This window comes from Hevea brasiliensis, chromosome 15, assembly GCF_030052815.1.
Source record: "Hevea brasiliensis isolate MT/VB/25A 57/8 chromosome 15, ASM3005281v1, whole genome shotgun sequence".
NCBI classification, from domain to species: domain Eukaryota; kingdom Viridiplantae; phylum Streptophyta; class Magnoliopsida; order Malpighiales; family Euphorbiaceae; genus Hevea; species Hevea brasiliensis.
Genome location: NC_079507.1, coordinates 76,586,166 through 76,613,290, shown reverse-complemented (window position 1 = coordinate 76,613,290; position 27,125 = coordinate 76,586,166). Strand labels below are relative to the sequence as shown.

At 34.6% G+C, this 27,125-nt stretch overlaps 1 protein-coding gene and 2 pseudogenes across 1 annotated transcript; 1 reads left to right on the top strand and 2 right to left on the bottom strand.

The window, feature by feature from the left end:
* Positions 1 to 978: 978 nt before the first annotated feature.
* On the top strand, positions 979 to 4,166 carry LOC110669054 (30S ribosomal protein S1, chloroplastic). The gene is given in 8 exon segments (XM_021830513.2): positions 979 to 1,347; positions 1,750 to 2,025; positions 2,151 to 2,231; positions 2,611 to 2,892; positions 2,981 to 3,067; positions 3,069 to 3,092; positions 3,359 to 3,445; positions 3,898 to 4,166. Coding segments are annotated over 8 exon segments (1,233 nt in total). The 5' UTR covers positions 979 to 1,053; the 3' UTR covers positions 4,000 to 4,166.
* Positions 4,143 to 11,843, bottom strand: LOC110669053 (uncharacterized; annotated as a pseudogene).
* A 1,555-nt stretch (positions 11,844 to 13,398) lies between these two features.
* LOC131174133 (E3 ubiquitin-protein ligase UPL6-like) lies at positions 13,399 to 26,314 on the bottom strand (annotated as a pseudogene).
* Between the last annotated feature and the right edge of the window lie 811 nt (positions 26,315 to 27,125).

Genomic DNA, 27,125 nt, shown 5'->3' with positions numbered 1-27,125 from the left:
ATTAATAGCAATCAATAATTTTTTTATCATAAATTTTATTTTTTAAAATTTAATTAATTTAATTTTCGATTAGTAATTACGATTAACTTGATTGCAATCAACTGAATTGATTATTAAATTGATTAGCAATCGATCAAATTAATTGCTAACCTAAATTATTTATGTAAAGCTTTAAGAATATTAAGTAAATTTAAAAATTCATACGTTTATCTTCAAAAACTTACTCTCAAATAGTGTTACAGATATAGCCATGCCTTCTTAGCTACCATCATCACCGAGGCAACTCAAGTTTTGATGCAAGTAAACTCTCCCATTCTGCCAAACAAAAGTCTTATTGGCTACCTTCCTTTTGAATTCAGTCTCCTCGAATCGACTTACTATTCTCTCACTATTATAACTTCTTCAAAAAAAACTCATCTTTTTTCATCTCTCATTATTATTCGGCTCTATCTCACTCCGAGTCAAAATCCTTGAAAGCTCTAAATCACGTAGTTTTATCTTCAAGTTCGCTTAAAAGTATATCTCATTAAACCTCACCAGCACTCTAATCTCTCTTAGAATGCATTTTTTAGTGAGATTAAATAAAGTTTTGGGTGATGTTGAGTTTGGATTTGAAGTGTAATAATCTTAAGAGCCAAAATAACTCAGGTGGGATCTCTAGTGAACTGATTTTGGAGGCACATTTCAGCTATTTGTTATTTGAGGGCTGGAATTTTAATTGTCTTTTGCAATAGAAAAGATTTCAATTTAATTTTCACATATTTTTCACTAAATTTATATTTTTTCAATGAATTTTATTTTTAAATTAAAATGTTAAATTTTTATTGATTTTTTTTTCTAATTATGAAAATTAATAAAAAAAATTTAATTGAATTAAATTTTCGGTTTTCAAGCAAATTGAATTATTAATAATTAAGGAAAAAAAAAAAATTTTTGCTACGGCCCCCTCATGAACGAGCTTTGCCTTATCCTGGCCAGGCAGGCCCTGTATCAAGAGAAAAGAAGCAGCCAAAACCAAACACAAGAAGAGCGAAACCAAAGAGAAAACAGAGGATGGCATCGTTGGCTCAGCAATTCACAGGCCTCAGATGCCCACCGCTCTCAACTTCTCGCCTCTCCAATCGAGCTTCCCTCTTATCTTCTCCTAAGTTCAGAAAGTCATCTTCTGTAGTATCTGCGGTGGCAATATCAAATGCCCAGACCAAGGAGAGGGAAAACCTCAAACAGCTCTTTGAAGAAGCTTACGAACGCTGCCGTACTGCCCCTATGGAAGGCGTTGCCTTCACCCTCGAAGACTTTCACTCTGCTCTTGATAAGTATGACTTCGATTCCGAGATTGGTACCACGGTTAGTTAACAGCACTTGTTTTCTTACTTTTATATTTATCAAGATTCGAACATTAGATGGGAGATTTGCATTTTGTTAGGAAATATATGTGATTTTTACTGAATATGCTTTCAATTGTTGTTTTACAAGTGGGTATCATGTAAATTTTAATTTTTTTTAAATTAAATTAAATTTTTATTGATCCTGGACAATTACTAGGAATGTGTGGTCGTTATCAGAAATGGGCTCGAACGAAGTGCTGTATGTGTTATTAGGTTTGTACTGACTTTTAGTGAGTTTGACATTAAAGTTGGAAAATTTCTGTATGATTGGTGTTTTTCTTTTTGTTAAAAAATTGAAAATTATGGACTTCTGATAAGCGATAGAATATTTTGATGATCCTTGTGTGCGTTTCTGCATCAGGTCAAGGGCACAGTTTTCATGACTGATGCCAATGGTGCATTAGTTGACATTACTGCAAAATCTTCTGCATATTTGCCAATCCAAGAAGCTTGCATTCACAAGATCAAACATGTAGAAGAAGCTGGTATAGTTCCTGGATTGACAGAGGAGTTTGTTATTATCGGTGAAAATGAAGCTGATGATAGTTTAGTCTTGAGCTTAAGGGCAATTCAGTATGACCTTGCCTGGGAAAGGTGTAGGCAGCTTCAAGCTGAGGATGCTATTGTGAAGGGTAAGGTGCGTGTTACACATCTAAAAAAATGTATTTACAATCCTATATGTACTGCAATTTTCCTCTTTCATGGTGGATGGTAAGTTATGAATGACTCATCTGATACCTTAAACAAAATGGAGCAATGTAGGTTGTTGGTGCTAACAAAGGTGGAGTGGTTGCTCTAGTGGAAGGCCTCCGAGGATTTGTCCCTTTCTCTCAGATATCATCGGTTGGTACTTAACCTAGCTTGTACAGTGCTAAATTCATATGTTGGAACTAGTATGCTTCCATATTCAAACAGTCCCAACTTACAGGCCCTTTTTCTAAACTCTTCTGTTAAGTTCTATTCTATCAACATGGACCCGGAGATTTTACTTAAAAATGCTTTTATGAATGATCAGACAGGGAAAATTACGGATGGTAGCAGGATATCATTTAATGAATATGGTTTTGATTTTAGGCTTTGTCAATTCTTGTAATTTAAGAGAAAAAAAAAAATAAACCGTTTTCATTTTTCAGCTTCTTTATTGTTGTATTTTATTTCAAATGTACATATCAGTACATTATTCTGTATTTCAAATTGTCACCTTTCCCTTGCGTTCTGTCAGAAATCAACTGCAGAAGAACTTCTTGATAAGGAACTTCCACTGAAGTTTGTTGATGTTGATGAGGAACAGTCTAGGCTTGTACTCAGTAACCGCAAGGCGATGGCAGACAGTCAGGCACAGCTAGGCATCGGATCAGTGGTCACTGGAACTGTTCAGAGCCTGAAACCATATGGTGCATTCATTGACATTGGTGGAATCAATGGCCTTCTTCATGTCAGTCAGATTAGTCATGATCGTGTCTCCGATATTGCCACAGTCCTTCAACCTGGTGATACTCTCAAGGTCAGTTGTTCTTGGTCATTTCTGTCACATTCTAGAGATCTACCATTTTGTAGAGCTAAACATGTTTTAACTGTATCTTATTATGTAGGTCATGATACTGAGCCATGACCGTGAGAGAGGTAGAGTAAGTCTTTCTACCAAAAAGTTAGAACCGACCCCTGGGGATATGATTCAGTAATCCAAAGCTTGTTTTTGAGAAGGTAATTCAAGAATATTGACCAGTACTTACACCAGATTGTTGGCTATATTGGCTAATGTATCATTTTATAGCAATGCATATAAATTATACTTATGGAAGCAACATGTTCTGTTCTTCAGTATGACTATCTATTTGTAGTTTAAAAGTACTTGAGATGTAGGACGCTCTGAAATTAATTCCCATTGGTTGTGTTAGTTTTTTTTTCATTCTTTTTTTTTTTTTTTTTTGCTGATATGTTTCTTATCACTAACTGTCCTGTTTTAATAGGCTGAGGAGATGGCTCAGACGTTCAGGCAGAGAATTGCTCAAGCAGAAGCTATGGCTCGTGCTGACATGCTGAGATTCCAGCCTGAGGTACTTGTTCAGTCACATTTCTCATCATTTGAACTTTGTCTGAAAATAATGAGATGGAAAATTGTTCTCACTCTTTCTCTAATAGAAGCAAATAAGAAAATTTTGGTAGGGTGGAAATCCAAGTTTCTAACTCTTGGAGCTTTATAAAATTAGAGCTGATGGATTAGATTGTTTCTGTTCAGTTTATCCTGGTTACTTAGTTGTTACTTTGTTAGGACATGCATTATTCATGAATCGTTGGTCAATCAGGTTGACTGCTAGAGATATCTTGATTAGTGTTTTTAACTTTGGCAAGCCTGTCTGATTGGTCGTATGTTTTTGGGTGGGTTGGAGAGCTTATGTATCAGATACATTGTGTGTGTGTGTGTGTGTGTGTGTGTGAGAGAGAGAGAGAGAGAGAGAGAGAGAGACCATATATTCATTCAATAACCTAATTTTACATTTGTTAACAGAGTGGACTAACTCTGAGCTCTGATGGGATCTTGGGTCCGTTGACTTCGGACATGCCAGCAGAGGGTTTAGACTTGAGTTATGTTCCCACAGCAGAGGATTGATGATTGAGCTTGCAATACTTTCGTCCCTGGTCATTGATTTGGTCAGTAAAATTAAAATTGTACAAATGGCTTCATTTGAGCCTGGGCTATAAAGTTACCATTGTATTCCATTTGATTTTATTGTGTACAAGCATATATGTACGTTTACAACTGGAAAACTTCCTAGACAGCAAGTTGGCATTTAACCAAAATGGTTTTTCTTAACATCCCCAATACAACAATTTTGTACAATATAAGCACTGTAACTGCAGTTCTGAAGACAACACTCTTGTCTTCCTGAAGTCTATAAAGGGCATACAGGAGTACAGCCCTCCTGTTAAACATCAAAATTCCAAACCTAACCTAAACTCTCTAGCTCTCCACGCTATTGCCTTTCTTACCTTTCTTTTTCTTCTGCTTCAATTGTGTAAGGCCTGCAGCGGTGATCTTCACATTGCCAATAATTGCAGCAACTAGTTCAGGATCTGTTTATGCTTTCATCAATTCCTTCTCCCTACTTGTTGCTTCTGGCATGTGGCTAAACAAGTACATTGCAGTTTTTGCAGCTAGAAAGAGATCATGCACAAAGATCAGTCAGATTTCTAGGTAGAAAAGATGAAAGTAAATTGAAGTTGGAGTACTAAGCAAATACCCCTTAAAACCTTTCTTCGTGTATGTGCATGCCTGCATGTGTAGAACTACAATAAGCCAAATAAGCCAGTAAATATATGCATTGGAAAATAAAGAGGTACCTTTTCCTTTCTTTGCAGTGCCAGGAACAATCTTCACACTATACTTGTATGACTACACTGCATTGTTGGGGCCACAGACAGGCACAGCATATAAGAAAATGTCGCTAGGCAATGGAAGGTTTTCATTGGTAAACAACCTGAAAGGTTTTCATTGGCATCTAGTGCTAGCATTTAAGGAAGAATAAACAATCAAATGTCTAGATTTACCATAAAAACACGATCAAATATCAACAATATTCCGTAAACTTAAACCACTGGGTATGGAACACATACTGGTAACAGGTATCTTCCCATTGCCAGCAGGGGCATTTCCATTTTGCGTCTCTCCATCTTTCTTGCGTGTATTTCCAGCAGACTGAACATTCAAATGCATTGTCAATTTCAGCATGAACACAAAAAATAAGTCAGCATCACTGGTACTAATATGACTCCGATGTGAATGCTTGATATGTCAACTGGCAGGAGGGCCTAACAGGCCCAATTTTTCAGAGTTGTGAAACTAATAAATATGACAACCTTGAAGACTGAAGCTAAGATTCCACTACCATGCTAAAATCCCACTGAAAAAATAAAGCAAAAAAGAAAAAAAAAAAAAAAAAAAAAAAAAAAAAAAAAAAAAAAAACCACTAACGTATATATTTATTTTTTCAAGGGAAAAAATTAGCTCAAATCTTTGTATTTGCGAGTGATAGGTTCTCTGAAAGAAGCTACAAAAATTTTGGCAATAATAAGTTCAAAGAGAAACATAGAGACACCATGTAATGATAGAAGAATTATCTGAAATGGAGCAAAAAGGTGGAAATGAAAGTTCTTGTACTCACTGCCAGTAAAGCCATCCGAATGCTTCTCTCTTCCTCATCTTGATTCGCATATTTCTCCTTCATCTTCTTAAGTTTGCCCTTCTGCCCACGGCTGATTTTTCCACTTCCAGCCTCACTATTTTGGACACTCTTTTCAGATTGACTGATAGGAACACCACTCTCTTTTGATTCTTCATTTTCCAACTCAATGTTTGCATCTCCAGCACCACTTTTGTGACCATTCTTGTGTTTTCTCCTTTCAGCTTTTGAGATATGAGTTTTATCTCTTCTCTCTGTTGCCTTACTTTCCTCACAACATGATCCTCAAACAAATCAACCTGAGATGTTTCAACTCCATAATTCTTTCGAGACACAGCAGCAGCTCCCAGCCCAAGAGCTCTATAATGAGATCCTCAAGTTGTGGGGTAACAGAAGCAACACCATTTCCAACAATATTGGATGCATCTTCCTTGTTGACCCCACTAGTGGTATAATTATCTAGCAGAAGAAATCTGTGTAGATCAGTGACTCCAGTATTGGAGACTGTCAGGTCATCAGCAATATTTTTGATTCTAACGCAAGTTCTTTGTCTGTCACTTCCTTCTCCAACCCAGAATCAGAAAATTCTTAGAGAGGTCCACTTTCTTCATCATAATTCATCCCTTCCTCCTCACTACGTACCTTTCATTTAAGTGTGATCCCAAAGAGCACTCATCCAAGCAAAGCAACAACCCAAAGCCCATTATAAGAGGCCCACGAATCATGAAACTTCCAACAGTGAGATACTCCCCTGTAGGAGCAGTTTTACTGACCTGATGAGGGTACACACACCAAGCACTAGTAAGAATCTTTGAATCCCATGCCTGGCTGTGGCAAACCTACAATGTAAAATTTAATTAACTCAAATCATGCTGCATATGTTCTAGTACCACAATAATAAGATGAATAAAATCAACACAATGGTGAAAACTTACAGCAAAACATCCGGCTTGGTTTAAAGTGAGAGGAGGTCCAAGTTGTTCAGGCCTATGGTTCTTGATCACAGTACAAGAAGCTCCACACAAATCAGCATGGACATACCTGTTCCACAGTTGCAATGAATGGATGTTACAACATCCACTTCATTGCAAATTGCATGCCAAAATGAGAGATTACTATCTAAAATTTACTAGCATGTCCTCTTGCTAGCCAAGCAAAGTATTAACTAAAATTCCTCTGAAAACAATTTCAACATTACACTTTTAGATCTCCTTTTGACATATAACGCTTGACTATCATCTCATTTTGTTGAGCATCACATCCAATAATAACCAAATAATTCTCACAGCTGATGAACCAATTAAATTTCTCAAACCAGTGAACTTTGCACATATGTGATATAGTGGCAACAGATTTTTCCTGCATTCATCAAATGGACAAAATAGATATTTAAACAACAAGTTTTTAGATATAATGTGTTGCATCATTTCAAAGATATGTATATATATATATATATATATATATATATATATAAAACATTTAGAACATAAATACCATATAAACAAAAACATTTGTCTGTTGCTTTTTTGACAAGCATGCACTAAGTTTTTAGAATTGAATTATTTTATGTTACACATAGTAACTTATTTATCCTTTTAAATGTTAATGTTAAAAAATGTAAACCTCCTAGGAGTAACTCATGGCACAATATACATCATAAGAAATATATGAGCCAGTCACCAATTCAACATGACAGCACACTTCATGCTGATGCTGATGAATTTTTTATTTTTCTAATAATGAATATCCTTTTGATTGGCAAAAGGAACTATGTGCATCAGCTGGCCATAAATCAACATGAATATATTTCCAATCTATGGGTACATGTGAAAGCTGGAGATGAGTCTCTCTCTCAGCTGCTTTAAAAGCTTTTTCATGGGCTGTAACTGCCTTTTCCTCTTTACTTTCCTGCTTTTTCTTCTGTTCATAACATCTCCTAGCATTGGCATGTGCTGAAAGTGCCAAATCCACTTCAACCTAAGCATGTAAAAGAAAAAAATTGACAAGTAAATATTAATAATGATGGCATAAGTTTTGGGTGTTATATCTTTTGCTAACAATTTAAATGCAGTTGTACAGGTATTTAAATCAATGTATGCATCTAATCAACACTATGCTTCAAACAGAATATGCCAATGATGATAATATTATGAAAATAATCATAAGATTGAATCAAAATAGAGTTATATGAAATCTTTCGCTAATCTGATGAACCTACAAAATAGAAGATGTTAAAAATGAACCATCATTAAATTTTCCATTAGTTATATTTTAGTTGTCACAGAAGCCATTAATGAATAAATAAAATATGAAGCATATGCCTTCAAAATTCAAAAGCAGATTAATCACATACTTGTTAACATGCATGAATTGAAATTGACAGTAGAAAAAAGACAATACAGAAAAGGATTTCATGATTCACTCTTAGTGCAAGCTCTTAAAGTGTGCAAGTTTTAGTTTGCAATCAAGTAGCACCTTGTCAACAGGAAGTGTCTTTTCATCATCATCCATGTCATTGAGACTGTTGCTCAAAAGCAATGTCATGCAGTTTCTTTCAAGGTGGAGTTTGTCAATTAGGCCAGCCACAAGGTTTCCCAACTTCTTTTCTTCCTTCACCATACGAGTAAGATACTCCCAACTCATTCCCTTTGCAAGAGCTACACGAACAGCCAATATAACAGCATCTACATCTTCTAAGTTGTATTCTATTAATACTGCCATTCTAACACAGTGGTCTACTTCTTTCCTCAATGTTAGCAAACAATTTTCCTATAACATAGAATGGAAACATATTAAAATAAAGTAACTAAAAATGTAAAAAGTTCATTGCAAAAACAAGCATAACAGAAGACACTAAAACCCATTTATAGGACCACCATTATCCTGATGATATATATGATGAAGCCAATGGCAATTGGAAGGTGGTCTTACTCCTTGGGTATATGCAAATTTCAGACATTAGAAATAAGGGTGGTCGGTTTCAGTTCGGTTCAAGGTTTGCCTAAGAACCGGAACCAAAGCAAAATTTCGATACGGTTCCTGTTCGGTATGGTTCTCGGTTCTTCAGTTCCGCGTTGAATTCGGTACGGTTCCTATTCGGTTCTCAATTTTTAAAACAATTTTATATAATTATTTCTTTAAAAAGTCATACTTAATTAGCATGTTAAGTTTTGAATTGGGTTATTAATACATAATATATCATATAATATATTTTTTAGCTATACCTAAATTATATAATCTTTAACTATAAAGTGCATATATAATTTGGATTAAATATATTATATAGTATAATAGTATAAGTATATCATATAATATGCATGTTAACTATTTATTAATCATATAATATTTAACTATAAGATACAAATATAATTAATAATTAACATATATATATATATATATATATATATATATATATATATATAAGATAATAGTATATTTATAATTAAGAATTATAAAGTAATTTAATATATTTATAAATAAAATTATTAAAAAAATATAGAAAAGTAAAATATAATATAAGGTTGTATTTAGTTCATAATTATATATACATATATAAATATATATAATTATATTGAAAGTATATAATACATCTAAGAAAACATAAAAAATCATATGTATAAATTTTGTTCTCAATTTGGTTCCGATTTGGTACGGTTCTGGTTCGGTTTCTCTACGGTTCTAATTAAGTTCTTAGTGAAGAACCAGAACTGAACCAAAATATCAAAATAAATTCAATTCGGTATGGTTTCTATCAATTAGATATGGTTCTTCGGTTTAGTTCGGTTCCCTTCCCCCAAGAACAGTGCACAGCCCTAATTAGAAATAGTCAATTGCGGAATCATACAAAGCATCCCACCATACTAATACTTTATTGCAGACAACTGTAATAAGTGGCTTGAAAGAACACATGGAGCTCTACATAGTTACCATCTTTTACCCCTCAACTCTTACAGACATCCTAAATCCAATAACTTTTTAATGAATGTATGAGATAGGAAACATACGATTCTCACTCTTCATCTCAAAAATCCAAGAAGGGTTTTCTTTGCAGTTCATATGACAAAAAAGACAATTCCCAACCAAAGAGTATTCAAAACTCATATACGACAACATAAGATGCAAGCCTTGACTCAAATGAATAATGGAATTGTCCTCACAAGCCATAAACAAGAAACAAGCCGGTGATAAGCATAAAGCATGCCCTGAGATGTATAAACATTCTAGGAAGCACTGATCAACTGATAAAAGGAGAGGGCAGATAAGCGCATACAATCTTACATGTTACACAGTGTAATAATAAAGAGTTCTTATTTTGAAATGGCATATTAAGCAATAAAAAAAGACCTGATCAAGGTATATTTTATTTAGTTTCTGGATGGCAGAGTCCTCTTTTGCCTTTTGTTGTTGTTGTGACCTTTGACTCTCAATTTTGCTGTAAAATTCATCCAATGCTGCATCAAATGTATCAAATTCCATATGTTCCCTTGTCCTGAATTGGTTCAATAATATGGGGCAGAATTCATAATAGATCTGCAAAAGTACTACCAAAATATGCTAATTAAAACTATTATGCAACTAGAACTCTAACCATCCACACTTAAGATGTGGCTCAAGAAGTAAATAAGCACATATGGTGGGATAATAGACGACTATAACAATTACTTGGCAAGAGCTTCTGGATTTAGATGCGGGACAGTCATTACCCAAATTTTTATTCAGCATCAAAATATATCCTTCAGGAACTTTGTCTCCTGAAATAACATCTTGAAGCCAATCTTCGAATTTTGCAACAGCATGGGCCAAAACCTGTATTGCATCATCATTTAACCTATTATTTCTAAAAAATTTTGTGTTTGGGACCAAACAAGCATCCAATATCATGTGCTCGGAGAGTGCAGGACCATAGCCCAATGACTCCTCAAGGACATTCTTCAGTGTGACTTGTTTGGCATGTTTTCCATCACTGGCTTTTTTTAACTTGGGTCAGAAGATTTACCACCCTTATGCTTACCCTGCTTTTCTTTTTGAGCCTTATCAGACAAATTATTTTCATCATCATCAACAGGTTCACTGTTTTCAGGCTCCTTAAAGGATGTACGAGCTTCTTGCAGTTTAGCAGCAGTTGTTTGTTCAAAAGCTCGGCAAATTTCAGTAGGATATTGATGCCTTGGCATGATTACAAACCCTTTATCATCATCCCTCTCATCAATAAGTTGTCAATCAGTTCATAATTTAAAAAATAAATCACACGCTAGAAATGTATGAAATATTAAATAATTTATTCTATTAGTGTGCCTGGTCAAGTGTAAAGAGCCACCAACCTGTGAGAGTGAAGAAGTGTAAGAATTGTAAAATCAGAATCAGTCATTAGAATATTTCCTTGCGCATAAAACTCCAATATAACATAATGTGCGTTAGCAGCAAGTCCAAATTGGAAGAGAACTATCTAAGGGGGAAAAAAGAAAGACAAAAGCACTCACAGTAAAACCACCAGCAAGGAACAGAAAAAGGAAATGGCAGAGTCTTTAAAGGATCCAGAAAGGTTATACCCTATCATATCCAAGCTGCCTCACGTCCTCAAGCCTCCTTGTACGTATATGCTTTCTTAATTTTAGCGTAAACCAAGAAGGTGTATTTCTTTCGTCCCTATAGACCATGAAGAACAGCAGTCAGTTGTCTAATTTTTTGTTTTTTTAAAAGTCATGGATAGAGCAAGAAATAATAGACAAGCATTACCGAACGTAAGCAGTAGTATGCAAGCGGAGACCGCTTTCCATCGAGAGCAAAACCTTCTCACTCTCCCCTGATTTGGTAACTCCGTTGCTATTCATTAGCTTAAATGCATACGTCTACCGAGAACAATGAAAGAAAAATAAGGATCCAATTAATGACCTCCTTGGGATTCAATCAAATGCAAAGAGATTAAAAGCAATGAAAGGAACACCCTAAACAGCAGGTCATTAAACGAGGCAATTCGAGGAGCAATTGGTGATCATCTACGATTACATATATGTATGGAAAGAACAAGAGAGAACCTTCGGAGAAAGATCATTGACATTAGAGCAGCGCATGCCGATTAAGCTCCGCAAGCACTTGACCTCTGCTGCCACGTAGGCCGTGTTCATCCGCACCTTCACCATATCTTCTCCCCATTCAGTTCTCTCTCTCTCTCTCTCTCTCTCTCTCTCTCTCTATGTGTATGTGCTTGTCGCGGCAGCAAAAGGAGTTGTTTCTGGATTTCAAACGACGGCGAAAGTTCACCGCCTCGCCTGCGAGCTCCCACTGCAGAGTCTGTTAATGCTGTTTTCCAACATGCTATGCGACGTCGTTTTTCTTTCCATGTTTCCTTTGGAACTATTTCTTTTTTAAATTTTTTAAATATTACAGTAGAATTAAATTGGGATTATTATGTGCATAGCTGTACATACACTATTATATTATTCATATATTTTTTTTCATTATATGCTCAAGAGAGAATTTTTAGTATTTTTAAATAATTAATATTTTTTTTATTTTTTCACATTATCGAATAAAATTTTTATTTTAATGTAAAAGTTCACATTGTTGATAAAATCAAAATTAAAAGAATAAATTATTTCAAATTAAAATAAAAAAAATTAATTATAATTTTCGCTAAATCTCAAAGATCAAATTGTGAGTTGTCCACTAATATCTATTGTCATATGTATTTATTTATGCCAAGTGAAATTTGGGCCTATAATATTACGGGCATGAATGAAACATTTGCTCGAAAAATCTTAAATCAATCATTTCAACAAAAAATAAATAAATAAATAAATAAATCAATTCAATTCGAGTGCGTGGGACATTTTCGGCCTTGCGTCCGTGGTGGAGGCCGACTTCTGCTGCGAGAGGCATGCAGCGCTTCAAGCCCCAGCCAAGATTTCCACCTTTTGTTTTTTCGGCTGTTGTAGTTATAGTTGGGTGTCGCACTTTGTAGAGCAATGTTGTTTTTTCGGCTGATGATCCTTGTACAATCAATCAAAGCCGTCTCCAGAAATATTGGCGACTCGAAAGCTTTTCTAAGCATTACTTAAATTAGGTTTTGCTTGAGCATTGTGCCAATTCAGTAATTTTTAATATATTATTTAATTGAATAAAATTATAAATATATAACTTTTTATTATATTTATGTTTAGAATAATTTATAAAAAATTATGAATAAATAAATATTGAAAATGGATAGAAAGAATAAATAATAAGATACCAATAAAACATATATAAATAAATTTTAATAAGATAAAAATTACCTTAATAATATTTGTATATATTTTTTTTTATCTTTTTTTAATATCTTAATTATTAAAATATCATTTAACAAATTTAAAAGAAAATCCTAATTAGACATTATATCTTCTAAAAAGGTGACTTGTTTAATTTTTGATGTGCCATATTGATTTATATAATTTATAATTACAACCTTTAGTTTTCTTAATATTAGCTAAATTGTAACTATTATTATAATTTTTTATTATAAAAATTAAGTACATAATTTTATACTAGACAATAAAAATAACTTTATTTTATATAATTTATAACTATAACTATTAATTTTCTTAATATTAATTAAATTATAACTACTATTATAAACCTTTATTATTATTAAATGCCTTATAGATCTATCATCAATTGATATCCTAAAATTATTAGAAACATAAGAGCAACATAAACAAATATGAAAAAAATATAACGAAGCGTCGCATGTTAATTTTTAGTGAAATTTATTTTAAAACTAATTTTTTTTTATATTAATATAGATATAGGTAAGTGATACAGGTTACCAAAAACATATTTCAATATCTCATGACTTCCAACAAAACAATGCACATTAAAATATTCCCATTGAATTGCACAAAAACAAAGAAAGCATCCATCGACGTCAACGACTTCCAACTAACCAAGAGGCAACAGAGCTTCCTCCCATTCGTTCTGTCAATCAATTACAGGCAAATACATACCTCAGTGATAGATGATACCAATTATTTGTTAAAAGACCCAAAAAAACCAACCTGTACACAACCAAGCTTTTGGGAGGACCTAAATCACAAGACTAATCTTTCTCATTTACAGATGTTATTCGAGGAAATTCAGACAAAGACACAGTTTGCCAATTGATTGCTCTACCAGCACTTGAACTGGTGGCAGCTCCACCATTGATTGCTCTACCAGGACTGTGTACTAACTTTACAAACACTATATCGGCTCTGCTGCAGATGTCCCCACATATGTACATTTGAAACCCATTCAGAAAATTGACCATCACATTGCATATAATCTAAATGTTATACTACCGTGCCTTCATTTATTGTACTAGTCGAACTTCTTGGTAATAATTAACCTTCACTCTGGGCTTTCCATAAATCTTTTGCCTCCTGCACCGCTCTTGATGGTGGTCCTGGAGACTCAGCATCAGATGGATTATGATGACCATCACAAAGTCACTAGATTGGTTTTCTCGACTTGGTATTATCCAGATAATCTATCAGCTCAAATCAAAACCAGCTTCCGCATTTATAGCATAGAGCAATTTTGTTTCCAGTTGTTGTTTGCTGTTACCATAAACATGTGATAAGAGAATTACTAATGTCTGTAAATGAAAGGATGACTGCTTCAAAACCTAAATTATGAAAGAATGCCTTATCTATACAGTTAACTTCATTGAATAAAATATAAGTGCAGTGCCAAATTTTGCTATAATATATAACTTACCTTTTTACATTAGTTTTAGATGAATTGACGAAACATATACAAGAGAATATCCCTTGATGCATGATGTTTGCAAATGATATAGTTATGATACATGAGACGCGAGAAGGAGTCAATAGAAAGCTAGAACTTTGGAGAAGTACTCTAGAGTCAAAGGATTTTAAGTTAAATAGAACGAAGACAGAATACATGCATTGCAAGTTCAGTGAAGGCTGAACTGGTGATAGTAAAGGAATTAGTTTGAATGGAGTGGTACTACCTCAAAGTAATCACTTTAAATATCTCAGCTCAATCCTTCACGTAGATGGGGGATGTGAGGAGGATGTTAGTCATAAGATTAAAGCCGGATGTCTGAAGTGGCGAAGTGCCACGGAAGTTTTATGTGATCGCAAAATTCTCAATAAATTGAAAGCAAAATTTTACCGTACAGCCATAAGACCGGCCATGTTATATGGTAGTGAGTATTGGGCATTGAATGAGTAGTATGTGTCTAAGATAAGAGTTGCGGAGATAAGAATGTTAAGGTGAATGAGTGGTCATACTAGACTAGATAAAGTCCGTGAGTATTAGAGAAAAGGTAGGAGTGGTGCCAATTGAGGATAAGTTGAGGAAAGGGATATTGAGGTGGTTTGGTCATGTGAAGCGTAGACATACGGAGGCTTCAGTTAGGCAGTAGAGCACGTTAGGTTAGAGGATAGAAAGAAAAAAAAAACAGTAGACATAAACTAACTTGGAGGAGAGCAGTACAACATAACCTAGAAGCATTACACATTTCCGAGGATTTAACCCAAAATAGTTTACAATGGAAATCCATATAACCGACCCCAAATTCTTGAGATAAAGGCTTAGTTGAGTGGAGTATAATGTAAAACTTCAGGGCAAAACCAAGAGTGTTACCCATCCTAGAATGCCCTATAATTGCTCAATGTTTTTATCTTTGTAACCGCTTAGCTAATTTACATGGTTTGACGCATTACTGTCCGTTATCTCCCCTAAAATGGCAGAAATTTCAAAATAAAAATCTTAACCAATGAACAGGGACAAACCTCCTATAAGGTGGAAGCTTTAGAAGATTCATACAAGTAGCTGATGTTGGTAAACGATCAAGAGCTTCTTCAGAAGCATTGCCAGCAGCCCTGGAAAAAAAAAAGGCAAAAAAAAATCAACAGTAGATTAAAATTTAAAGAAAATACAGAATAAGAATTTCCAACATACGATTATAAGCACTTTGTTAACCAATTGGCTTAGATCAACCTCAGCATCTCTCTGGACCTCTCAACTAAATTTGGCAGAACTCTTACCTCTGTATGCAAAACAATGGCTCAAGGTATTTAAATCCAAGAAGTGGTCCTCGCGAGCAACCAGTCACAAACCTAAAAGAGTCTTTCTAGTTATATCGTCTTGGAGTTTGTTCTCAAACTGATTAAAAACTGATAACTTAGACAGCAATATACATAAACACTCAAAAAATGATAGGTAAAAGACTCACTTCAAAAATTTCTTCTGATTTTCCAGTGAAAAGGCTTTGAGAACCTCCCAGAACATCTCAATGACATAATGCTCCTGTCAAGAAACAATAAAATAAGTATCTCAACAGCAAAAACACAAATTACAATTCACTTTTGATCATCCACCAAAGTATAGATACTTATTTTATTGGGATGAAACTGGGATAATGAAAAGAGGGGAAATTCAAAATTAGAATTCCATTTGAAAAAATCAGGAGGGTAATAGTGCATATAGGGACCCAAAGCATTTCTTTTCCTGCCATTTCCCTCACATTTTTCTTATATAGTTTATGTTGTTTCTCTTTCAATCAATAAGAAAAAGAACAAAATGCATTGAATTCCAAGGACTCATACTAACTAATACATTTGAGCTGACAGTTTAAAAAATAACAGTACATATTGTTTCCCAATTCCATCAGAGCTTCACTACTCAAAACAAATGATACTCAAAACAAATGAAAAAAATAACTTACACCGTGATAACCCCCTGCATAATTGGCATGAAGACGAAGGTCATCAACATCCAAGCTCTCAAGGGAACCTGATATCAGGAGCTGTAAACAAAACCAATGGGTCAAAGTAAATGCAGAAAATAAGTGAGCACCCCTCCTCCATTTTCCAAAGAAAATAAATGTAAAATAAATAAAAACAACCATTCAATACAGTTATGGCGGTCAAAAGGCATTATCCCATGCATTAGTAACAGAAGGATAATTGAATTGAAAACAAATGAATAGTCCGAGTGCGTTGCAACTAACTATTACATTTGTCTAATCAGATTTCGCCTTTACACCAAAGACTTAAGATTGCTATACCAAAGACTTAAGATTGCTATGAATTTAGAATTGGCTTTTGTAGGCTACTTACTAGTAGCTCAGCTTTCATAGAACACAAAAAGATGCTCTCATTAAGAACTAGAGAATTTAAATCCTAACATATGCACTTCGAAGCATTGTGCATGATGCATGCACCTCTTGGGCATAACACTTTTTTACATGTCATTGCAATATTGTGCTTCACTTGCAACTACAACAGAAATTGAGTTGTTTGATGAACAAATTGTAATTACCACATCATTTTACCATGTTAAGAAATGGAGACTAATCAATTCACTAATGTGAAAGATTTGTACTGTAGTTAACTATGATGTTGATTGATGAGCAAATTGAATTCCTGAAAGATAGCACAATTTAATGATTTATACATAAAGTAGCTGAATACCTGAAGTTCATGTTCATTGAACATATCAATCCAATCTTTCTGTATAAGCTGCTGAAATCCCCTCAAAAAATGAGAACTTTGTTGGCGTATCTGAAATTTTAATTCATATTGTAACATGATCATATGATGAAAGATATTCCAAGATAAAACTGTAATGAACTAGATAAACTAAAAATGAAAGGTTGGAATACCTGAAAATTCAAACGATGATTTGATACAAGATGAATAAATGTAATAACATTCTCATTAGTAACACGCAAGTTTCTTCCTCCAGGAAGGAGCTCCTCTTCTGTTTGCTCTCCATATTCATTATTTACAATGACAAAGTAGAGTTCCAACTCAGAAATGTCGCCTTGATAGTGCTGTCAAAAACAAAAATAAGAGTAAGGATAAGTGCAAAACATATGCATGTGTTGGTGTGTAAAAGGAGAGGGCTCTAATTTAAAAGAATCCACGGTAGAAGCATAAAATCTTAGTTTAAGCAAAATGTACCTTTAGGAAAATAAGATGACGATATAATTCTGGGTCCAACGAGGGCAGGTCATTCAGATAGTTGAACCTGATCAACCAACAAATACAAATAAATGTAAATGACACCAATAAATTTACAGCAATGAAGATATATCCACAGCAAGGAACATTGACTAATAGTGATTTTATCAGCTCATTTAATCCACGCTATAATCAGCATGCACCACAGAAAAGTAGTCAACAACAACAACTAAGCCTTAGTCCCAATCTTGCCTATGTGAGCTTAGCAAAACATAACCGGTCCCAAGCCTAGAATAAGGAGCAAAGTTGCGGTAGGTTGAAGGCTAGCGTATAATTTAGTCATCTCTCATGATATGGATCCTTATGATATAAACAATAGCAATCATACTGCAATATTTATATCAAGCTTCTAAGGAAATTTGATGACAATGTGATTTAGAAAAAGAAGAAACCAAAGGATAAGGAAAAACAAATTATCAAGAAACAAAGGAAAAGAAACAAATTATGTAGATGCTTAGGTTTCTTCTTCTTCTATATCAGTTTGTAAATTCTTCAGATATTAGGACCACTTATTTTAGGAAAAAGTATAAGAAATAGTAATTTATTTTATTTAGAAGTTAGAAGTTTTATTTGCTTTGTACATTGTGATTCCTCAATTCCCAATCGTAATGTAATTAGGGCAGCAAAAATGTTACAGATCATTCATATAAATAGGGCCGAGGATCTCTACATATATAGAGATTTTCATGATTATTGACTATTGCTTTGAGCTAATAAATGAGAATGTGTTTCTCTTCAATTTGAGAATCTGTTTCTCACCCCTAATCCCCAATACCCCATTGGCTCTACATCACAATGATTCTAGAAATGTTAAAAGTATATTAAAAGGCATTATTAGACAAAACTATTCTACATCAGCCACCAAAAGTATCTTTAAAAGAGCAGGAAAAAAGAGAAATTTGAAGAAAATAGCTTAATTATCCGCTCAAGCCTTTATGGATATGTATACAGTTTCTATGAACCTATAAAGGAAATTATACATAATTATCCTAATCAAGGAATCCCTTAATTACAGGGATTTAATCTACTAATTACAGCCCTAATTAGTCAACACATCCATACATTCCCTTTTTTAATTGAAGAACACATTTACATTCCTATTCTAACAGTATCACAGTGATTAAAACTCTGCAATAGCACATTCAGCAGCATCAGTCTAGTGCCAACATCTCAACACAACATGCTAAGAGATTAACTTGCGACCAAACAATGTAAATGAAATCCAAAACTGATGGAAAACACATAAACACACAAGTAGGGAATTGGCGGACGTTAGCACAAACACATGCAAACTGATGGAATATAGAGAATAGAAAGCATCGGAAGTCATACTTTTGTTTTAATTTACTCAAGAAGAATGTAGCTAATGGTATATCAACAAGAATACCCTCAAACATAGCCTGCACAAAGAAAACATAGCATCATTACAAAATGTAATCAGAAAGCAGAGAAACTAAACAATCACATGGCTACAATGTACAATCTGAAGCATAAATTTAAAAGCCAGTTACACAACTACAAAGGCAAAGTTTCAGATCCACATTAAAAAAGACAAGCCAAGCACACAAGTTTTTGCCACTGCAGGTTCTGAGAAAGCAGCCTTCACTAGATGTTGCAGAGGCTATTTCCGTGTTTCAAACACACAATGAAACATTTACAAGAAACCTTACTATTGACCAACCATCAGCAAATACAAAGATGTTGAATCAAAATAGGATCAAATGCGGATAAGAAGATAGTAGCAGTGTTTTCAGCCAACTGATAGCAAACTGGCAACACCAAAAATAATCACATGCTCACACCACAATGAATTTTACAGTGAAAGACTATCAAAGATGCTCTAAACTGATTTACTCAAAGTACAGTATTCCAACTTCAAATGAATGATGAAACAGCCACATAAATACAGCAATGGAGAGCCGTAAAAACATGGAGAACTCCCTGTTTAAAACCAAAAAATGTCTAATTCTAACGTCTAGCATTTGACTACAAGAATAAGGTTAGCAGACATATTATTTGTAATAATCTCACATTAGTGTGTGTGTGTGTGTGTGTACAATTTATTGTGAGTCTGTTGAATTGGTTAAAAACGTGGTAGAATCAATAAAAGCGTCACCATGTTGGGTATAAGCAGAAATTAAGAAGACAAACACATAAATAAGGTTTCTGTTCTTCACAATACTATCAAACTAAATAAACAAACAATGGAGTGATGGAAAATCATACAGTTGGTTAATAGTTAGTGCCATCCCAGAGTAAATGATATAGACAGCTTCAAATGCTTGTGATAGAAATTAATTCACGTAAAGACATCAAGCAGTTCATCTTCAAGCCATAAAAATCATGAAACCACGATATTATGTGAGAAAGATATAAAATATAGAAATCGGAGAATTCAAAACCTTTGCAAGAAGAGTTCCAAGAAAATGGAAAAACTGAAGATGCTGTTCATGAATCATTCCTGAGCCAGGATTAGGGTAGAGTAGATGATCTGCTGTTTCCTGGATGTACCATGCGAGCAAAAAGTTAATAAATAAACAACACAGCATTACAATCTAAAATCAGCACTCAAATAAGCTTTTTTTTTTCAGAAAAAAAAAAATTATGCATGAAAACAAAGCACTGAGGTGGGGTTTGAGAGTGGAACATCAAGCAGGAGTGATTACTGATTAAGGGAGGGACCACCAGCCATTGGATCGCAAGCAAATGTGGGGAAGGGACGGAGGGAGGGAGAGACACAGAGAGATTATACCAATCCAAGTGCAGAGAAATTGTGAAGCAAACAAAACATACTTAGCATATATGAAAAAGAAGCAAGAAAGCAATGATTTATCGGGTCAAAACACATTCATAGAAATATGGCCATGTGTGCATCTGAGATGTTTTAGGTGTCACCACTCACCATGCATAGCCCCAAGGTTTTTATCATGTGTGTGCGTGTGTGTGTTCAATTTAATGTGACTGTGTATGTGTGCCAGTGTGCACGTGTGTGCGCATGTGCGAGAGGGAGAGAGAGGCACACAATAATGTCACAATTCATGAATTTCAGACCTTAAATAACCCATACTGCACATCAAATGCTGCTCGAGTAATATTCTCCATGAAATCTTTAAAAATTCCAACGCCATCAATACCAGCCTCCTCCACTCCAAGCTCGTTGACAAATGTTACGGATCTGTGTGTGAGCAAACCATGATCATACTAGAAACCATAATTTTCTCAACTGAAAACAGAAGCTTCTGATAAATAAATAAACATACCAATCCTCGAAGATCTTCTTCAGACAATGCACTCATCTGGTTATAAGCATCTTCCAGAATCTGATCCCGTCGAATTCTGAATCTGTTTCTTGTGAAAACACCATCCACCACATGTCTTTGCCTCACTGCCAATAATTGTGACTGCAAGAAAAATTTCAATGTTCATAACTGATCCATATATCAGACAGAATTTAGGACATCTGACTGACAGTAGCCCATGGAAAAATAGATAAATGGATCACTGGATGGGTAGGAGGAGGGGATGGGTGAGGCAATAATGCCCACTCTAACTCCATTTCTCACAATTTCAGTTACTCAATCCAAGTTGACAACTTGTATCACTTACATTGAATATCTTAACCCTGCTTGTAAAAGGTACCAAAAATGGGCTGGCTTCAATATGTCATTTGCTTTGGTTCCATATATTACAGCCTGAAAAACAAATGTAAGAAAACCAGCAACAGAACGTTTTTGTTTTCAGTGGGGGTCCAAAAGAAGCATTGAAGATGCTTACCTGAGAAATAAAGAAATCATCAACACCATCAGCATGGAAGTCACAGGGTGGTGTAAATTGCCGTCTGTTGTTCCAATCTTGCAACTACAATAACATTTTATTTAAGATAATAGACAATACAAAGCATAATACCTCAGTGAAAATATTCATGGATTCCACCTAGAGTAGACTAAAAATAAAAACCAATAATTGCATACAAATAACAAGACAGAACAGTCTCAGAAATTAGAAATTCAACAAGTACCTGAGAGAGGAGCTCAGAAGCTACAACGCTAACTCTGTGTTTGATAGATTCAACTGAGTTCCGCTTATAAGCAGAAGTGTTCGTAACCAATTTCACCACATTGTTATGAACCATTGGATTCACCCATAGGAGTTGCCATAGGGCCTGCAGAGAATTGCAAATGCAACAAACATAATTGTAAATATCACATGTTAAACATTGCTAAGTCATAGGTTCCTACCAAGTTACAAACTAATGAAAGTAACAGTCTAGTTTCACATCTGCAAAAAATTACCTGTCTCAGAATAATAATTAGGCATCGGATATCTTTCAACGATAGTGGCTTCTCCTGTTCATAGAACTCCTCATTATCAACAATCATAAGCATGTGCCTGTAGAACAATGATAAGAGTAAGAAATATCCACTTCCATGAAATGTAAGAGAATGAGAATGAGGGGGAGATTAGACTAATTCATGGGCCCAGAGGGACCTGGTTGGCCTGAAAAAAATGTGAGGCTTGAGCAGGGGTCCCCAACCCAATAGAGGCCCACTCAAAGATGGGCTGGGTTTGAAATTTAAGTTTATATCATACCTGATTAACAAAATATTAATATTTTTATTGCTTGGGCCAGGCCCAACAATTTTAAAATAATGTCAACCCTACTTGGGTCCAGAAAAGCTACATGACAGTAACATTGAAAAGGAATATGTAAATGAAACCAAAAAATAGAAAAACAATTCAAATACCAACATCAGAAGAAACTGAAACAACCAAAATTACACAATCATACTTGTATACAGGACAAAAAACAGCCAGAGGCAGTAACCAGCCAGGCGCATCAGCTGGAAGATGAGATAACTGCTCAGGCAAGGATGACCATTTCTGCTTTTCATGACACACTTCATAAAATTCCAAAGCACTCGAACTAGATCAGTTCTATAAGCTAGTACAGTCACTTGATTCTTTCAAGCGGTAAGGTATTGAAAGTGACATGAAGAAAAGCACATACAGCACCAGCGGCTGTAACCTCTTTTCATCAGGCCATAATGAGAACCACTGAGGTGTGATATTCCTCCAAACAAAACATTTGTCTGCTCCAAAACAAAATTCATAATTATTTCTCAGTGACCTAGATTCAAAGGATAAATACTGCTTTAATTGTTAGAAATAAACCAATATAAATTGTCAAACTGGCAGTTTACCAACTGTAAAGAAAGCGTGAATCTATGGCATTGGTTATTTGTTGTTCCAAATCTCTATTCAAAACTATTTCCATCTCATCAGGCTGAGTGGCATCTTCCACTCACCCAGTGTAGAACCTGAAGAAAAGCAGTTACATACTTATACATTTCAATCAAGCAGCTTAAAAATAATGGTAAATGGTAAATTTAATCCACATTGAGCAGAACAACCAAATACAAAATTAATATAGAAAGTCCAGAATGCATACTTTCTTTAGTTTCCCGACTTGATGATTTTATGGGAGGAATTGTCCCCAACAGAATTTTGTAACTGCTGCAAGGTCTATAGCCTAGTTAAAATAAATAAAAAGAATGAAAATTAGCTTCAAAATCTATAAAAGTTAGCTTAAGAAACTAACAAACTAAGCAACTCCGATAAAAACAAAGCAGCAACCAATATCAAGTAAGCTAAAAAGGAATAACTAATGATAAAGACAAAGAAATGTCAGTTAGAAGAGGAGTATGGAAAGTTTCATAATTAGAGAAACATGTTAGTTCCTGCTCTCTGTGTGAGTGCAGTTGGCGTGCTGTGCATGCCTTAATGCATAGCCACTCAGATTTCAAGAATTCCTCACCATCTCAAATGAACAATCAGGCTGAGACAAAGAAACTCCTGCAGTTTCTAACATGTTTCAAGAAGACAGGCATAACCAGGATATTTTGCTGAAACATCATTGGGAAGTACATTAGCATGGCCCTGCACACATAGTGCCATCTGATGAGCGTAATGTTGGCTCAGCCCCAAGTTGCAAAAACCTGGTTCAGAAAAGTCACTACAATTATAATGTATACAATTCTATAATTTCAAACAAATGACAGTGAAGAGAACATTAAGAAATGTCCAAAACAGAAATGCATTGGCAAAATACACAAATTCTAGGAACAAGATCAACGAAAAAAAGTTGAAATAATCAGAAATGTAGCCTGCCACCAGAATATTAGGGAAAAAATAATTAAAAACAAACCTCTTTTAAGCTTGGAAAAAGCTGCCACAAGAAAGGAATTGTCAGCATCTGAGAGGAGAAACTACATTTGCGGATCAGTATGTGGGCAAATACATGGCTTCTGACCAGTGGGAAATCATCATAGAAAGCATGTGCTCCAGTGAAGATGCTTTTCCAATACAACTGCTAGGCATTTTATTTTCCTGCACATCATTAAGGGCATGAACACTATGAAACTCCAGACTAGAGAAACATGATAACCATACAGATATAAAGCAAGAACGAAGATTTTGCAATGTTAATTAAAAAGATCATCATACAAAGGTCGAAGAAAAGCCTAAAGACATTGATGATCATTGTAGAAACAAAAAGGAATGAAGAATTGGAATAGTACAATGCATTGGGACCTAAATCCATTGTTCTCCTACAACAAGAGCGTACTTTGCCATTGAGCTAGCAGCCCAATGGTCAAGTGCCCTAATGTAGTAAGTTAGGGTCAAGCCCTAGCAGTTTGTGTCCCTTTTGTATCAAATACTTCCAGACTGAATTTAACAACATCAAATCATGAAGCAAAAGAAAGTTTTCAGGAATTAGATGGATACCTTCCCCACAAGAACAATTTCTCTAAATAGAGTGAAGGCATTTCTTTGCAATAGATAACCAACAATCTTACATGCCCATGGAAGCTTTTGATCTATCAAAAAAACTACAACTTCCAACAAGAGAACTGCTGGTTCACTAGATTCCCAGGGTGTCATCAATAGTTGATCCTTCAACTGTTCTCTGATCCAAAATGCAATGCCCCCATAAGCAACACTTGCATCACAACAACTTGAACATAAAGATAACACTAAAAAATGCCCTCGCAGCATCATTCAAGAAAAAAATTACACTAATTGAGCATACTGTAAAATTAGATAGCCTAGAACTACATGCATAAAAGAAAAATAAAAAACTGCAGAAAATAAGGAAAGACAAAGGTAAAATATATTCTAGAAAAGCACCTTTACCGATTCAATATAACTGTGCCATTTAAACATTTATAGTATTTACCCCAGCTTAAAGGAGACCACCACAATAATCAAGTCAATCAATATCCTAAATGATATACATAAAAACATGGCACATACAATACCTTTCATTACAACAACTCCATATAATGCCTTGCTTATCAAAGTAAAGTCGGGTAGCATCAAAGTTCACAACAGATTAACAAAGAATGCCCGCTAACCAAGAACATTTGTAAAGGACATAAATACAATTCGAACTTCCAGAATTGAACATCTACTCTTCATTTATTATAATCAAAGCATTACAAAATAGCAACTTCAAATGAAAATAAATCATACAGTTGGATGCCTCTCACAAACTAAGTGCTAAGACTAGACCCAAATAATCAAGTTAAACTTCAGCAAGCAACAGACAACCAAATTCAGTATTGTTGACTACTCAAAAATTTTGAGAAATATTTTGAACAAGGTATTGAGTGGAACTAACCTATTATGATATACAGCCTGAATACAGTAGAGATGCAAGTTGTTTCACCCTATAGTCCACAAAGCATGAGTGGTTACATAATCACACCACCAAACAGACTAATGAGTATCCCTGTTCCACAATGACAGATTGTTAATACTATAAAAATGCAATCAGCAGCAAAGTATATCAAACTATAATAAATTAGTAATATAGTTGGGAATGAAAAAAACACTATATCCTATGACATAGCTCTTTACAGAGCAGACAGAAGTCTTGGGAAAAGGCGATCAAACAAGTAAGAATTCATAAAGAAGTTGTTTGATGAAAAGCATAGATACCATTGTCTCGAAAGAGTTGCAAAAGCAATCGGCAGGTCTCCGTAAGGACAGTAAAATCACCATTGTTTTGTGCATTGAAGAAAAAGAATAGATCACGTAGGAACTCTGAATCTGGACCAAAAGAATGCCTAGATGCAAAGACAATTTAAGTGGAAAAATCCAGTTAGTACATCAGACATGTAATGCCATTAGAGATGGACAATGGTTAAATGCATTTTCCTAAAATTAGGATAAAGATACAATGGTGCTACCTGTCTATATTTAGGCAATGCTTCCCATAGGTTCCATAGAATTGATCTCGCACCTTATGATGCTCAGCTTCCACTGCCTTTCTCCTCTAAAGCATTTCTGTAGTTTATTAATTAGTCAACATTTGCAATAAATGCATAATCAAGTCCTAAAATTCTACTCGTGATAAGTTTCAATCAACTAATTCAAGCTGCATGTATTTTAGATTTGATACACCGTGAATGAGATGTAGGTTATGTCCAATCTAATGATAGCTCTGAAAAATTACGAATACAGTGTTTCAGGTTACCATGGATTTTCTATCTTGGTAACATAAACCTGTTCAGATTTAGTTAGGGTACATACATAAAGCTTAATCTAATTTTTGCCTGATAAAAGAAACAGAAACCACATTAATTTATTTTCTCCATTTAAACCAGTAAGAATCACTGGGACCAATGAGTAAACTTGATAATTTTTCATTTGCATTCACCTGATTGAAAAGCATCTACTGACCTTCTTATTGAGAAAGAAGAGACAGCTATGGAGCCCTAAGACCATAAAGAAAATAAGATGATAGATATAGACGTCTACCATGGCCAATCAGCTTGAAGTCCTTTTACTTATTTCCGAGTATTCTAACTAAGACTGAATTGTGTAACTTATATATACAATGCCAACCAAAACACATGTTAATTGTTGCCGTATAATCAAAACACATGTTACAATTGTCCTCTTACTTGTTATTTCCCTGCATAATGATTTTGATGACATATGCTTACTTCTTTTTTTCTTGTACCATATACATCATGTAATTTTCTACACATTACACAACATTCATCCACTGATCTTTCCGTCAAATAAACTCGGGCTTTTGCAATAAAAAAAAAAAAAAATTCTAGTCCCTTGAATGTAGTTTCCTCGATCTTCCGTGGGAGGATCACTTTGCTAGAGGTCACTGCACAAATCTGGGGCCACTTAATCACTTCGTCTTGCCACCAAAGCATCACATTTCTACACTATTCAAAAAGCATTGGCACATTTATCAAAAATAAATTGACCATCACAAGGTGATCGCGTTGTACCAATACTCTTCCATTCATTTGTAAGCAATACTCTTCCATTTCCCAACAAAGAAGCAAGTTAAAAGTATCCACAACAGATTGCTACACACATCAAAGCTGAGCTGAAACCATCAAATATTCTACAACAGTCATAACTCCCCAATGGAACTTGGTGATATAAAACACTAAACTTTACTGAATCTTCCAATCCTAACCCATAAATACAAAATTAAATGAATCATACCTAAACAACAC